At 35.7% G+C, this 16,056-nt stretch overlaps 1 protein-coding gene across 6 annotated transcripts in view; it reads right to left on the bottom strand.

Moving 5' to 3' along the window:
* tweek (transmembrane protein KIAA1109 homolog tweek) overlaps nucleotides 1–16,056 on the bottom strand; it is a 262,126-nt gene that overhangs the window by 69,650 nt on the left and 176,420 nt on the right. For 4 of the 6 annotated variants that reach the window (XM_081728543.1, XM_081728545.1, XM_081728548.1 and 1 more), the window contains 3 exons: nucleotides 13,265–13,390; nucleotides 9,536–9,694; nucleotides 5,473–5,661 (listed from right to left, as the gene is read on the bottom strand). In XM_081728543.1, coding sequence (XP_081584669.1) covers nucleotides 5,473–5,661; nucleotides 9,536–9,694; nucleotides 13,265–13,390 — 474 coding nt within the window. The remainder of the gene's footprint in view (nucleotides 1–5,472; nucleotides 5,662–9,535; nucleotides 9,695–13,264; nucleotides 13,391–16,056) is intronic. The other 2 variants (XM_081728547.1, XM_081728549.1) reach the window with 1 other exon arrangement.

Below are 16,056 nucleotides of genomic sequence, written 5' to 3'. Positions count from 1 at the left end.
TCAGCACCGAGGATCAGACAGGATCTTTTACTTAACAATAGAATCAGAATGACTTTTCCAATTTTATCAGAAGTTTCGTACCTCCACCAGGAGTCGAACCTGGGAATATGAGCAGGGAAAGTACATAAGTTGGCTGCTTTCATACGAAGTAGCTGCGACCGTTGATCCGAGAGGACAAAATGAGAGTTGAATCGTAATGTACAATTTTATCCCTTTTTTATTACAACAATGAAGCCTTCAACTAACCTCGAAGAACGCTTATTAAACGCGAGGGAGCTGGCATCAAGATAATATATCATACATTGAAATCATTATTCAAACTTGGAAGAAATTTAAATAATGATTGGTAGCAACGTGTTTGGTCACATCTGGACTGTTAATAAGTAAGATGGTAACAACTCGTTTACACTTTTTTTCCTTTCTTTTAGTATGAGTAACAACCCACTATTTCCATTAGGAAATACATGCAGCAACCTCACCTCTAGTACTGGACATATAACTAAATTATAATATGGACATTTTCAAAACTTGGTTAAAACTACAATCCTTTTACACGTTCTCGATTGTCCTCAGGTATTAATTTTCAAATATGGTTTATACAAACATTACACTCATGCATCGGCGCAAATCTGTCTTCAGCATTGGGGGAGGGGGGACGGGTAAGACCGTTCCCATATTATATAATCGATGTTCAAAATGTTTATGAAGTTGAAAAACAATGCTGTGAAGGATCAGGGGAGCAGAGTTGTCTTCAGTGGCGTATTTAAGAGGCTATCGGGCTCAAGCTCCTACCGAAATAAATTTGTTAGTTTTTCGCATTCCACGTACAACAATAATCCTTCTTACCATTTCTAAGAATGTCATTGACTTTCCATTATCTTATGTTCTTTGTTCAGAAATAAGACTTTATTTGTCAAATTTCATTCCATGTAAGAACTGCGTTATTTTGTTCTTTCTTTCGTCCTTTCTACTTTTCTGTTTCTTTTTCTTGACGTTACTTTCTTTCATTTCGCCTATCATACTTTATCGACCGTTGTCAGTTGTGATTCAAGTCGGCCGTCATCAGTAACACCAAAACTAAGAGGAGTTGATAAGCGAAACTGGTGTTCCACACCAACTTGCGCGGATATCAACATGGCAACACTTTAGTTATTATAACAAAGGAAAAATTATATCGTTTAGTTATTTTTAAAAGAAGGAAATGTTTGAATTAAAGAAAATCAAAACGAGCGAATAATTAACCCGGGAAATTAGGAAGGCCAAGAAGATGTTTCCTTTTTCTTGTATGAATAGAATAAAGGGTTAGATTCACTCCTAAATGTTTGTATCATATCATATAGGATTTATCGGACTGCAATTCTTGCCATTATAACTTCAATTTATGCATAAATTAAAATATATTTAATTCTCAAACTCAGGTGTCAATTGCCCACTTCCTTCCTTGTGTTGGGCATAGACCCTCGAAATAAAATCCTAAATACGCCATTGGTTGTCTTCAACATTGGGAGGTGGGCAGATTTGAGGCTTATTCTAGAGAAGGGAGATGAAACTCATATTACGGTAGATGAATCTGATCAACTATTGTAGAGTATATTATATAATAGGCGATGTAGATGAAGTAGTAGTACATATCAGTATTACAAATCACTGCCGTGAACACATTCTGAAATCTGAATACGTGCATATTTATAATTGGTATGTTTCTAATTAGGTATCCGCAAAGATCTACGTTAAAATTGTTTTATAATAATATAATAATATACATAATGACTTCCCCAAAACTATGAAGAAAGAATATCAATTATGTATGACGCAACAATACTCTTTGAGCAAAATGATGATAATCTCTTAACAGGAATCGTTACAGAAATCTGACGCATGTCATATATTCTTTAGTTAACAGATGTAACCTTAAGATTATGGAGAAAAATATTCCAGCAATTGAATTCTTTTCTTTGCTTACGAAGCATTCTCTCTCAAACAAAAAAATGGAAATACGTAGGAACAAACCATGGTTCGAACTAGCAGAGAAGAGAAAACAGGCAAAATTACGTTGGCTACAAAATCCGAATGAAATAACTACACAAAATTTCGTAGACATCAGGCGGGAAACTTCCAAAACTTTTAGAACAGAGAAACGCGAATTTTTGAAAGCTAACATTTAGGAGCTTGAAGATAATAGTAAAAATAAAAACATTCGGGACATGTATAAGGGGCTTTCTCAACGAATTTAAGAAAGGCTATCAACCTCGTGCTTATATTAAAGGAAGCTGATGGAACAGTTCTCACTGATACAGATAGCATTTTAGATAGATGGAAAGATTTCTTTGACGATTTGCTTAACACGCAGCCAAAAACTTATGTGCGTGGAGAAAGGAAGATACACACCGCAGAACCGTATATTCCAGAACCCAACCGAATAGAAGTAGAAATCGCTATAAAGAAATTAAATAAAAAATCTCCGGGTGTAAACGAAATTCCGGCTGAGTTAATTTTAGCTGGACACAGAAAGTTGTGGAACAAGATACACAAACTCATTCTCCTTATCTACAACAAGGAAGAATCGCCACAAAAGTGGAAAGAATCAATCATTGTTTCAATCCACAAGAAAGGCGACAAAACTGACTGTAATAATTATCAACGCATCTCTCTTCTGTCAACATCCTATAAAATTCTTTCAAACATTCTATTATCAGGATTGACCCCATACGCAGATGAAATTATTGGAGATTATCAGTGTCAATTTAGACGAAATCGATCAACTATCGACTAAATATTTACCATTCGCCAAATACACGGAAAGAAGTGGGAATACAGTAGCCCGGTACATCAACTTTTAATTGATTTTAGAAAGGCTTACGACTCGGTTAGGAGAGAAACATTGTACAACGTTCTTACAGAATTTGGAATACCGAAAAAGCTAATTAGATCAATTAAGGCATGTTTAAATGAATCCCAAAGTAAAGTCCAGGTAGGAAAATTTTAGGCCACGAGCTTTCACGTCGAGAAAGACCTGAAACAAGGAGATGCGTTGTCGCCATTATTATTCAACTTTGTTCTGGAAACCTTGTTCTGTTCAACCTTGTTCTGCTATAAGGAAAATCAAAGATAGCAACCAGGGCCTAGAGCTGAACGGTTGCGGTTCACCAGGTTATGCGTACGCTGATCTAAATTTAATAGGGGATGATAGGAGAACAATAGAAAGAAATGCAGAGGTCTTATTAAACGCTTGCAGGGACAAGGGTTTAGAAGTAAATGCAGAGAAAACTAAATACATGGAAGTACGTCGGGACCGTAATACGGCAAATTATGAATGCGTTAAAATATTAAATAATGCTTTTGATGAAGTGGATAGTTTCAAATATCTAGGATCAATATTAACAGACAAAAATCATATTTAAGAAGAAATTAAATGTCGACTAAAGACAGGAAATTCCTGTTATTATTCAGTTCAAAATCTCTTGTCGTCGCGAATTCTGTCGAGGAATTTGAAGCTTAAAATATATAAAACGATAATCATACCTGTTGTTCTGTATGGTTTCGAAACATTGTCGCTTACTCTGAGGGAAGAACATAGACTGAAAGTATTTGAGAACAAGATGCTCAGACGAATATTCGGATCCAAGAGGAACGGGAATGGGGAATGGCGGAAACTGCATAACGAGGAACTACGTAAATTATACGGCTTACCAAACATTGTTAGGGTCATCAAGTCTAGGAGGCTTAGGTGAGCAGGACATATAGCCAGGATGGAAGAAAGTAAAAACGCTTTCAAAGTGTTAGCGGTAAGACCAATCGGAAAACGACCATTAGGAAGACCTAGGAGCAGATGGGAAGACGATATTAAGATGGATCTCGCAAAAATAGGAATACAAAGTAGAAACCTGAATCCAGTTGGCTAAGGATAGAAGTCAGTGGAGAGCTTCTGTGAACGCGGCATTGAACCTCCGGGTTCTATAGGCTATAGAGTTAGTTAGCTTACGAAGCATGAGTAGATGCCTAGGCTGATACTACAAATAGATTAAATGCGCATTTACTGAAAAGATGCCTTCTACTGACATTGGATAGTCTATATACTCTTCGTGTGCTAGGACCTAGGGGAGAGGAGAAGATAAGGTTACTTATCAGGTTACGTTACGCACAGTCGCACGCCTTCATTTTCATTAAAAATGGAAAAGCCAAGAGAAACAAATTTCATCTCAGTTTCCTTTGTGGCAGTCGGACACAAATCATCACACTTATCTGCAAAAAGCACCTTTCAAATCGGATTATTGGGAGAGCCTCCAGTTCCAATGTTGGGGGGACATGACTCCCCATTTCCCCGGAATTTGTGCGCGTACCTACAGCTGAGACAACTTTCCAGCATGAGGAGAGGGGCATATTCTCCTCTGGCATTTATTGCAATTTGTGTCCAAGTAGCGGAAGTGGAATTAATACATATTGATGAGACTACTAAACACACTACAGCACGAAGTTCAGTTTGAAATACTACATAATACGATTCTTTTTTAAAAATGGAAAAGCCAAGAGAAATAAATTTCATCTTACATTCCTATGTGGCAGTCAGATACAAATAATCACACTTATCCCAAAAAGCACTTTTTAAGTCAGATTATTGGGGGAGACATTTCCTCCCAAGTCCAAGTTTGGGGGGATATGTCCTCCTCGTCTCCCCCGGGATTTGCGCCAGTGCGTTCATGCAAAAATAATACTCATATCTTGGTTACGATGAGTAACCTACGTGTTGTGCTTATTACTTCGGTATTTGTACCAAGTGATTTGCAAATAAGTTTGTTATAATGAAGGGACTTCTGCAAAAAAACAGGAAGTGATAAGTAATTAAATCTGTTTATTTTCTGTTGTCTTGATTCTTTTTTTTTTTTTTTTTTTTTTTTTTTGCTAATTTCATAATGATGTTCGTAAAGAAATATACCCAACAATTGATTTTGTGTCGTTTATTCAATTTATGACTTGTGTGGTCTATCAGCGTTATCTCACACAGGAGATACCAGAATCAAATAGAATACTTGTACAGGATTCCTGCATAACACTTACGCACAGAGCTGAGTAACGAACCACTAACACGAGGTTTTAGAGGAACACTTATAATATATAAACGAATATATGCACTTTCCACTTAACTTTACTCTTCTCAATTTTTCTCTAATCCCTTCCACCTCCCCGTCACTATGGACTGCAGCTGTGTACGACCCTATTGCATTATATATTATAAAATGTCTCCATATGTGTAATGTCTCTACACGTATGGAAGTCTAGGTTCTTATAACTGTTTTCAACATTTGTTAAACAGGAAAGAAAGAATGAACCTAAAAATAGTCTTTTGTAAAGTGTTATTAGTTAAGCAAATGGTTCTTTACTACCCTAAAGTGTGACCAAACAAATACTTTTTTTTTTCTTCTTCATGTAAGGTTTTAATGTAAGAAGACACAATATTGAGACTACAGTACTTACAATTTTAATTCATCTTCTTTGGCTGAATCTTTCGTGTGTAGTACGCATTTGCCACTGTTAATGAAGACCTTCACATCCAGTTCAAAGTCAATATTTGGTTCTTGAGACTTCTGTGTCCCTGTAAGAAATGACGCAGAAGTACCCGGACTCAAGCCTTCTCTAGTCGGTGGCAGCTCAAGAAGTGGAGACCTGTCAGGACATAAATTGGTGTAATTACCATTGATTGAAATACATTACACATTACAAATACAGTATACATTACAAATAATAATTGCCAGATTTACTAACACTTAAAACGATCGACAATTCGTAAGAAAAACACATTAGGCATTATACATTCATAATGATGTGCAATCAGGGAAATCACAAAAGACTAACAAAAGATCTTTCATTCTTATCTATTCTTCTACGGAGGTTAGATTTCCAACAAGCCAGAATTGTATTAACGAAAGGAACAAACAACCGCTTCTTAATACACCAGATCCTCTGAAATAGTGCATGAATGCGTTAACCACTATGCTACCCGGTCTACTCCTAGAACAGACATACACTCTGTCACTTCTGAAGTTGATAGTGTTTCACTCAAACCATATAGTTAATATCACAACTTCCTGTTGTGCTTGAACAATCCAGTGTCGATATTCAGAATACCTCTGACGGTTATATTATTATTATATTAACGAAAGAAACAAACAACCGATTTTTAACACACCAAATCCTTTATAGATGCAAATTCAATGATACACAAACAGTGAAAAAGTGCATGATTGGACCGAGACTCGAACCCGATATTTCCGACGTAACGTGCCAATGTATTAATCGCTACGCTACCTAATCCGCTCCCAGAAAAAACATACACTCTCTCACTCCTGAAGTCGGCGTTCTTTCACTCAAATCATATGGTTTGTACAATCCGCGGCAAAAAACCTGCAACATGAGCATATAAGTTTATTGTGAAATGACGAAGTCTTTTGCTCCAAAATAAGTGTGCACGGGAGGAGGCCGAAGTTTATCCTGCCGTGATTCGTTCCACTTAGACGTTATGTTCATTCTCTGTGCTGTTAGGCGTAGTTTCACAATAAACTTACATCCTCATGTTGCAGGTTTTTTGCCGCGGATTGTACCACGACTTTCTATTGTGTTTCATTATTGTGTATCATTTGAATTGCACCAATAGAGGGTTTGGTGTGTTCTGAATATAAACACTGGATTGTCCCAGCACAACAGGAAGTTTGCAAACAACGTGGTCTGAGTGAAAGAACACCGACTTCAGGAGTGAGAAAATGAATGACTGTTCTAGGAGTGGACTGGGTAGCATAGCGGTTAACGCATCGACAGACATGCCTGAGATCCTGGGTTCGAGTCCCGGTCCAGTCATGCACATTTTCACTCTTTGTGTAACCACAATTGATTGATTGATTGAGTGGTGGTTTAATAAATACGTTAGCAACGGTGCTATTTGCTCTTGTCCAGATATTCGCCTATTTTACTTCATTCAAGGACTGCCAAGCTAAAAGCAACGAGGATTAAATGCATAAATAAATATTAAAGAAATAAAATTATACAAAAACTTGGTAAAATACATTTAAAAAAAAATTACGCTTGGGAAAAAGACATGAAACACTCAAAATAATAAATTATGGAGAAAGAGAGAAAAAGGATATTTTAAAAAAAGGACGGAACATCGAAAAGTAAAACAACAAGTAAATACAACACAAGAAATAAGATACTTATTGATGCATTCATGACCTGGGCATAACACGATAGAAATGGTAAGTAAAAACGCCACCCCCTTTCTGAAATCTGAGCATTTCGTACTTCCACAATAATATGTTGAAATACATATCCGCGGGACGATACACTCGCCACAATGCGGACGACGACCTTGGCACGTCGCGTATTAAATAAGAATATGTAATGTGCTAGTGACTGAAACGCAACCATGTCAATACTACTTCATCTATACGACTACTAATGCAATGATTTCTTCAAATTCCTACGCTTAGGCGCAACAGTATGGAGTTCATTATTGATCACATGATTCTAGTTTGCTTGCCAGTAAGAAATTGAATAGAAATGTAACCAAACAGACCGGAGCTACGAAAAGGGTGTTTTACACCTACAAACGAACGTAGCGAACGAAAGAATGTATGACCAATGACAAGCTTGACGACTTTAATTCAACAGCAAAAATGCAACTATGGCAATATAGGCGAAATTCTGAACTATCCTTATTTGTAACAAACACACAGCCAACCAACTTTATAGTTTTTGCAAATGCTTTTATAAAACATTAAACTTGAAGAACTGGTTTAGGGTTAACTTCAGAGAATGTAAAACCATGCTCAGGAATTCTATCATTCTACTTACAGACTTCTGTATTTCCTGAGTATTGCCTGTACTTCCGAGCTTTCAACTCTTCCCTGGAGTCTCGGCCACGGAGGATAAAAACAGGAAGAAACAAATAAAAACATCAGGGAATAAAATGGAATGGTCTTACCAAGAGAAGAGCGGTGCTGAAGTTCAACGATCACACGTCAATCACGATTACCATTTTCAAGAAATTGTTTGTGTCATTACGAGAACTTCTCAAATTATCTTTAAAAAAAGACGAGTTATATTAGGCTGAAGTGCATGCGGAAGGAGCAGCTTTCAATTGAAAAGCGAAATGCAAATTCATCTAAAGCGTAAAATTGAAAATGGATGCATTCTGCCTGCTTTCATATATGAGTCGGGGTCAATCAGGAATTCACCGTCTGCAGATTACACAACGAAACATGAAGAACGAAACATGAAGATACGTATGCTTCGAATTGCCAGAAAAAATAGGGAGACAACTACATGGATCAAAAAGATGATAGGAATGACTGAAAATACAGGAATTTGAAGTAGGCTTGACACATATTGCATGAATATAAGATGTTCAGTGAATAATCTCCCTACAAACGTCCTCATGGAAAGCGACATGACGAAATCAATAACCATTACCGAGTAACGTGGAAAATAATTGTCCAAGGTATATAGTTGTAAAGAAGAGTTGGCGAGACTTTCATCCATCAGTGGATTGACAATAACTGATTTCATATATTGGTGCGCTTAGCTTTTAATATGATCTATTTATGGACGAAAAGAGCAAATATCCCATTCGGACGAAGGATTCAAGGAAACGTTATAATAGAGGGACATTAACTTCTAAATCCGGAAAAAATGAAATAACATCTTTCAGTTTAACGTTACCCGATTATGCCTCTTAGACTAAGGGAGACAATGATTAAGGTAAGTGAATGATTACGGAAGAATTAGTGGAATGAGAATGTGATAGGAAACGGGAGTACCCCGAGAAAACCCGTGGACACGATGTTGTCTACCACAAACTTATTTAGCCGGATATCGAACCAGAGACTCCACGCACTACATGTAAGCGCTCCACCATTGAGCCACCGTGTCCCCTTCTAAATCTGGCTTTGATTCTATATGTTTCATGCATAAGCTACAATGCATACCACGTAAGAAGACTGAAATACCTAGCAGACAAAACAATACTCCATTCATGTATGTGAATGACTAGTTTTAATGCCAATTATTCCTGTAGTCGCATATTTATGATATCAAATTGAAAGGCTATATAATATATATATATATATATATATATATATATATATATATATATATATATATATATATATATATATATATATATATATATATATATAATATCAGAGCACTTTTAACATGGTTTTGGGAGGGGACTTCGGCTTCCTAAGTCCCTCTGTTAAATACATGCCTGGCTTTCAGGAATAACTGATCGAATAACAAAGCATAAATATGCACCATCTCGACGCTTGAGAGGGTAAGATGTGAAAAACCCACTCGAGACAGCCATCTGCAAAATATTACTACCGGTACATCTAAGCTCCTTCAGATCTACAGTATCTATAAACCTTTTGCTTACCCTAAATAGTGTTTTCACCCTTCAAAATATTATGGCGTAATCCTGTACTGGCAAATAATTTCGACAGATCATATTTCTTTATTATAATTAACAGACAGAATCACTACTTACACTCCATCATACATGTCACGGCTACTGCTTTCCATTATTCGACCAGGCTTCTTTCTCAGCTCAACTTCAGAACCGATATCATCGTCTGTAGCTGTCCACACGCCAAGTTCCGTTTCTGGGAGACTTAGATCGGAACTCGCACTGGGTAATGACGCTTGTCTACAAGGTACATAATGAGAATTAATGATTATTCTACTCTTGACATACATAATGAAATTATGAATAAATAAAATGTAAATTATAATATGGACTTTCCTCCCTTTAGTAAAATGTATCCTAGAATATTTTTAGATTAAAAATACTATGAACTTCATTATATTTCATTTATTATTATTATTATTATTATTATTATTAACGAGTGGCTCAAAAAATGTATACATTGTTTAATTGTGAATAACTCTCAAATGGATTAACGGAAGTGTCTAATTTTGATAGTATTATAAGTGATTGTTTTGTTATTACATTGCATCCAGATAATGGTTCATTTTCTTCTTCTGTATAGGTGGCGTACGTGAGGCAACATGGTTGCAAGGCTGGCATTTGTAGAAAGGAAGCAGTCTTGAGGTGGTACAAAAAGTACGAAACCAACATTGAGGTACAAGCGACAATTGCGGAATGAATTTGTAACACAACGAATGACATGTTTAACAACTGCCCAAATTTGTGATAAATTTGAAGCTGGCCGTTGTGTTACAGATATACACAAAAACCGTTCTGGACGACCTGTCATAGTAACAAGTCCTGTTAACTCCCTTGCTGTATTGGAATAATTCACTCGCTCACTACGTATGTCTCTGAGACAGTGTACCCATGAAACCGGTATAAGTCACGCAAGCCTCTATGAGGAGGAGAGGTTTTATCTCAAACAAGGCGGTGCCGCACCCACTACCTTCTTCTTGTCAGGGATTTTCTCAATTAAAATTAACCCGAACGATCGATAGGTCGATGAGGGTCTGTCGAGTATCTCCCACGTGTCCGACTTCATTCCTCTAGACTTTTACTTATGAGAGACTGTCAAGAACTTTTTTTTATAGACAAAAGTCTCGTACATTGAATGACCTACGAACAGCCAATGAACGTTCGTATGCAGATATCGATCTTGGCACGTCGACGTTTGCAGCAGTTTGTGCAGCAGTTCGGCGGTATCGCCAGTGTATTGAAGCAAATGGTCAACATTCTGAACACAAATTAATATCAAATCTTTAAGACAAAACATTACCACAATTGAGACATTTCCTTCAATCCATTTGAGAGTCACTCACAATTAAACAAAGCAAATATTTTTTTAGCCATTCTGTATTATATTTATTTATGTCGTGTTTGTTTATTTTTCTTGACAATCGTTTCATTAGTTACTTTACTTATTTCCCAATATCTACACTACTTCTTATACATTAGTTACGATCCGGAATATAAGACTCGAATTCGATTAGCGGTGAGGGTTCGTGTGGTTCGAAATTCACGTTAAACTGCACAACGTTAACATGTTATATAGTTTTGGAACGTGGGAACCATGAACTCGTGGGAACGGTGAATTCCAAATCATCCAACTAATCATTAATTATAATCGTTAATTATTTTAATTAAAAACGTATGTGCAATTAAAAACATATGTGGAATTTTGCTTATGTTTACTATACGAGGTGTGATCACAAAGTATGGTGAATGTAGTTGCACAACGCCATTTATCAATGTTTTATCCATTTCAACCAGCGAGCGTGATAGCCCAAACCTTTGGGATAGTCAGTATCGAGTTCGAATCATTTGTGACATGTTAGTTGGCTCCTAGAGTCAGAACACTGAGAACGTGTTAATAGTGTTTGTCACACTTCATGGATTTCGAGAAACGCGTCAACATTAAATTTTGCTTTAAACTGCAAAAAAGTGCCAAAGAAGCTAACGAACTGTTAAAATGAATGTATGGCGATGAAGCGATCTGAAGTCTGTTTCCAAAGCGATTCAAAAACGGCAATGAGTCGGTTGAATACGAGCAACGATCGAACGTTCTTTGACGTCAAAAATAGATAAAAATGTTCAAAAAGTTTTACAAATGATTCGTTCAAACATGCGAATGACTATTCCAGAGCTTTCCGAAGAAATAAACATCTCGTACGAGTCCGTACAGCCGATTTGTAAATGAGTGCGAAATTCGTTCCAAGATCTTTGCTTTTGATCCATACGCTTTTGGAAAAAAAAAAAAAAAACATATATATATATATATATTCTTGTCTGTCCACATCCGCCGTACTCTCCGGATACAGCACCAGTAACATAACTTACTACTCGCTGACTTTTTAAGCGGTTGTTCAGAATTTCTTATTCTTTCAGTTGTTCTACTGCTTCCTTTATTGCTATCTCTTTAAATTTTGATTTCTACATTCAATATATCTTAGAACAAGATTTTATGATCTTGTACAACAGAAGTTCCATCACTGTTAACTTCTTTCTTTATATATCATCTTACTCTCTCCAATATTTTACTTTTTCTTGAAGTATTTGTGCAGTTTGTCCTAAATAACTCGATTTACATTTTGATAGGTATACGGCCCGGGTTCCTAGTAACAGTGTATCCTTAATTGCTATTACTCATTCTTATTTGAGATTAAATGTTTTACGTTCCATGGTTATAGTTGGTAGGCTGAAGGAGACGTTGATGATGAGAATGAATAAAATAGTAGAATGAAGAAACTAGAAGGAAATGAGAGAATCCCGAGAAAACCCATCCACGCAGACAGTGTTCGCTCTTTCTTGTATTTTAGTTACAAATATGAACATACTTCTTATATAAATTTATGTTCAATACTTTCCTAATTTTACTGCTACGTTCTATTATATAAGGAATTACAGTGGTTCAGCGAGATAAGAAAGAAACCACGCACAACTATAAATATATATCTAAGAGAACTATACAAACATAAAGTAAAAAATGTTTTATATCTGTAAATAAAATGAATTCAAAAGAAATTAAAGCTGTAATACCATGTGAAAAAAGACCTAACAATAAAGTAAGCGAAGTATTAAACAAATGTGAGTTCATACGTTTATTAAACGATGTACAAAAAAATACTAGGGATATTAAATATTTTCCTATTTCCTTCTATATTTCTCTCTAATGGTCCTTCGAAACTTTAGTGTTTTTAATGTTTTATTTGTAATCCTTTAATTATATATATATATTATCTGTTTGAAAACGTACTCGTTTATCCTGCACTGTTTTGGTGTTCCCTGACACTTTCTCCGAACACCTGACAGCGTCTGTTCAGGAAGGTGTTCGGGTACACCGAAACGATGTAGTAATGGTACACTAAACATTAGACGCAGTAAATTAAAGATTACGTTTACAAATGTTTATAAATAATTGGCTTTGTTCTCTGCTTATACAGTGTCTCTGTAAGGTTACCTACTACAGAAGATATTAAAACTTTGGATTGTTTATTTTAATAAGACACAAACTGAAATTCGTCCTTGCATATACTGTACTGAAACTGGGATTTCCTTTTTAAGTAAATATTATCAACTATTAAATTATTATAATAAAAATCTACTACTGAATACATATACTACTACTAAAAAAAAATCTAATCCATGCATTTTGAATAACAAATCAGTATAAATAATACATTCATATATATACATACCGATATACAGAAGGCATCATAAAAATTTAGGTATATACCAATCTTTGCACTTTAATCTCAGAATTACAAAATATTCTTGTAGAAAATTTACCTCAAGATAGATTGAGTATCACTAACAGACGGTCGAGGATAAAAAGCATCAAAATCGGTAGATGCACCAAACACATCATCTCCGGAATAATCCAATGATACGGCTGAATTTTGATTTGATAGATTACTGTAATACACGCACAAAGACAAAAAATATTACACTACCAACAAAAAATAAGGAACAAGAATCTAACTAAACAGTAAGTAAATAACAATAATAATAAAGGAAAAACAAAAATAATGAACTGAACAAGTATAATTAAAAATAGATAATGACTAAATATAATTAAGATGAACTTTAAAAAGATATTTATAATATACCTTGTAATATCAATATGAATAAGCAACATTTTTTTTTTTTTTTTTTTAATTTTTTTTTACCTCCTAACGAGTACAGCAATGAATCTACTAACGAAAAACTGCAGTGTAGGGTACACTAACTAGATTGCACAGGAACTACTATTTCGCTTACTTATATATTTATCGCCTACTTACTTCAATAGCAAAATACATTCAGAACCGAACATACTGAATAATACAAATAATGCTTAAAGAACTAATATTCAAACTACGAATATAATACAAGTATTATATTCCGTTGTTTTAGATATGAATAAAAAGCACGTCCATAATGGAACAATCTATTAACCTGATTTATGCGTATATAATGCTTCTATGAAGTTCAGTGTTATATTATACAGGTAACTTCTAGCAAATGCTTCTTGAGGGAACAAACTCACTAACTTGATTCATGCACCTATTATGTTTTATGGGTCATTCTGCGCACTTGCTTCATGTAAGCCACTTATACAAGTACATTCGACGTTTTCAGTTGAATGTGGACAGTCGCCAAGTGTAATTCATGAAAAAGAAAAATCAATGTGAGTGGAATGAGCTGAGATAATGACCGTGCCAATAGCAAACCTCGTCGACAGTGAGATAAGTGATGTGCTTCGGTTCTTACAGACACAAAACGTGGGACCTTGTGACGTTCATCGTTGACTTGTTGCAGCCTATGGTGATGGTGAAATGAACGAGACTACTGTCAGAAGTGGTGTTTGGTGTTCAACAAAGACAGAGCAGATGTACATGTCAAGAAGACGATGGGGCGACCATCCGTCATCACGAATGCTGCGAAACAAAAACTGAACAGATCAGTCGAGAGAATCGACAAATCACCATCAATGATGTGTATGAACAATGTCCCAAAATGTCGCAGAGAGTTGTGTACAAAATTGTCAACAAGCATATGAGGTTCCACAAACTTTATGCGTGGTGGATAATATGGATGCTAACAAATGTCAACAAAACTAAGAATGAGTACTGCATTGAAGTTCTTGGAATGTTACGAGCGAAACGGCAACGCGTTCATTCATTAGACAGAGAACATGGATTTCGCACAATACACCTCCAAAAAACGTCAGACAATGAAAAAGCATGCTCACTCACCTCAAAAACCACGCAAGTTCAAACAGCATCATCCTAGAAACTAATGGTCACTATTTTTGGGGGACTTTTGGGGGTTCATTTTGTTGATTTCATACCCGTACCACAACTATTACCGCTTATGCTTACTGTGCTACTCTTCAACGTTTTTGACAGGTTATTCAGAACCGCTGCAGAGGACAGTGTTCGCATGGCATTGTTCTGATGCATGACAATTCATGCCTGCATACCGCCCACATAACAACAAATTTTGCTGTGTGACGAATTCCATTGGTGTAGATTTGATCACTCACCCTACAGTCCCGATCTGGCTCTTTGGGATTATCACTTTCCCAACGATGAAGGAGTCTTGGTGATGAATACTTTGGGAGATGAGGACCTAAAGGAAGCTGTCATGGACTGGTTAAATTACCAGACGACAACCTAGTATGAGGAAGGGACATTTAAACTGCTGTCGACTTAAGGCACAAGGCTGAATGTTGTGCGTGATTGTGTAGACAACGGCGCCGGCTTTCTAAAATTTATGTGGGTGCATATCAATGGCTAGTTATGTTTCCAGAAAAGTCTCGATATTTTTTGATTGGATTCTTTTTAGTTAAAAGCTTTATGAACACTGTCATAAAGGGCTATGCTCGATTCTATTCACAATATGGTTCATTTTTTAAAATTTATTTATTTATTTATTGTGGGGACTGCCTTTGACTAGGCCAGAGACAGGCCAGGAAGAGAGGGAAGGGGGAGTGTGTTGCTTGGTTGCCTTTGCACACAATGAAATGGGAGATTATATGGCAAACATTCTCTTTGCTTTTCTGAAGCAATACAATCAAATCTAGTTACACTACATGAAAGTACGCTGAGGATATAAATTCACACATTAACATAATTACTTTCCATGATTATATTTTAAGGGCATGGAAACGAAAGGTAACGAAACATGTAGTTACACTACACGAAAGTACGCTGAGGATATAAATTCACACATTAACATAATTACTTTCCATGATTATGTTTTAAGGGCATGGAAACGAAAGGAAATGACTTAATTATTTGTTATAATCCATACTAGTATACTATATTACTCAGTAATATATACCATAAATGTCTGAATTTGCTTATTTTAAAACAACCTACCGAAACTATAATCAGTCGGAAAAATAGCAGTTTTCTTTTTATTTGCTAATACAATATCTGTATTAACTATTAATAATATATTTTTCAATGCACTATACTAAAATGTAAATATCTTTTTAAAGTTTACTACATGTTACAGAGGTAAACACGAATAAAAATAATATAACCACTACTACAAAAATTACCAATTATTAATAATGTTACTTTAGTTGAAAT

Source organism: Thermobia domestica, chromosome 10, assembly GCF_964235325.1.
Source record: "Thermobia domestica chromosome 10, izTheDome1.hap1.1, whole genome shotgun sequence".
NCBI classification, from domain to species: domain Eukaryota; kingdom Metazoa; phylum Arthropoda; class Insecta; order Zygentoma; family Lepismatidae; genus Thermobia; species Thermobia domestica.
This window is presented reverse-complemented; position numbering and strand designations above follow the sequence as displayed.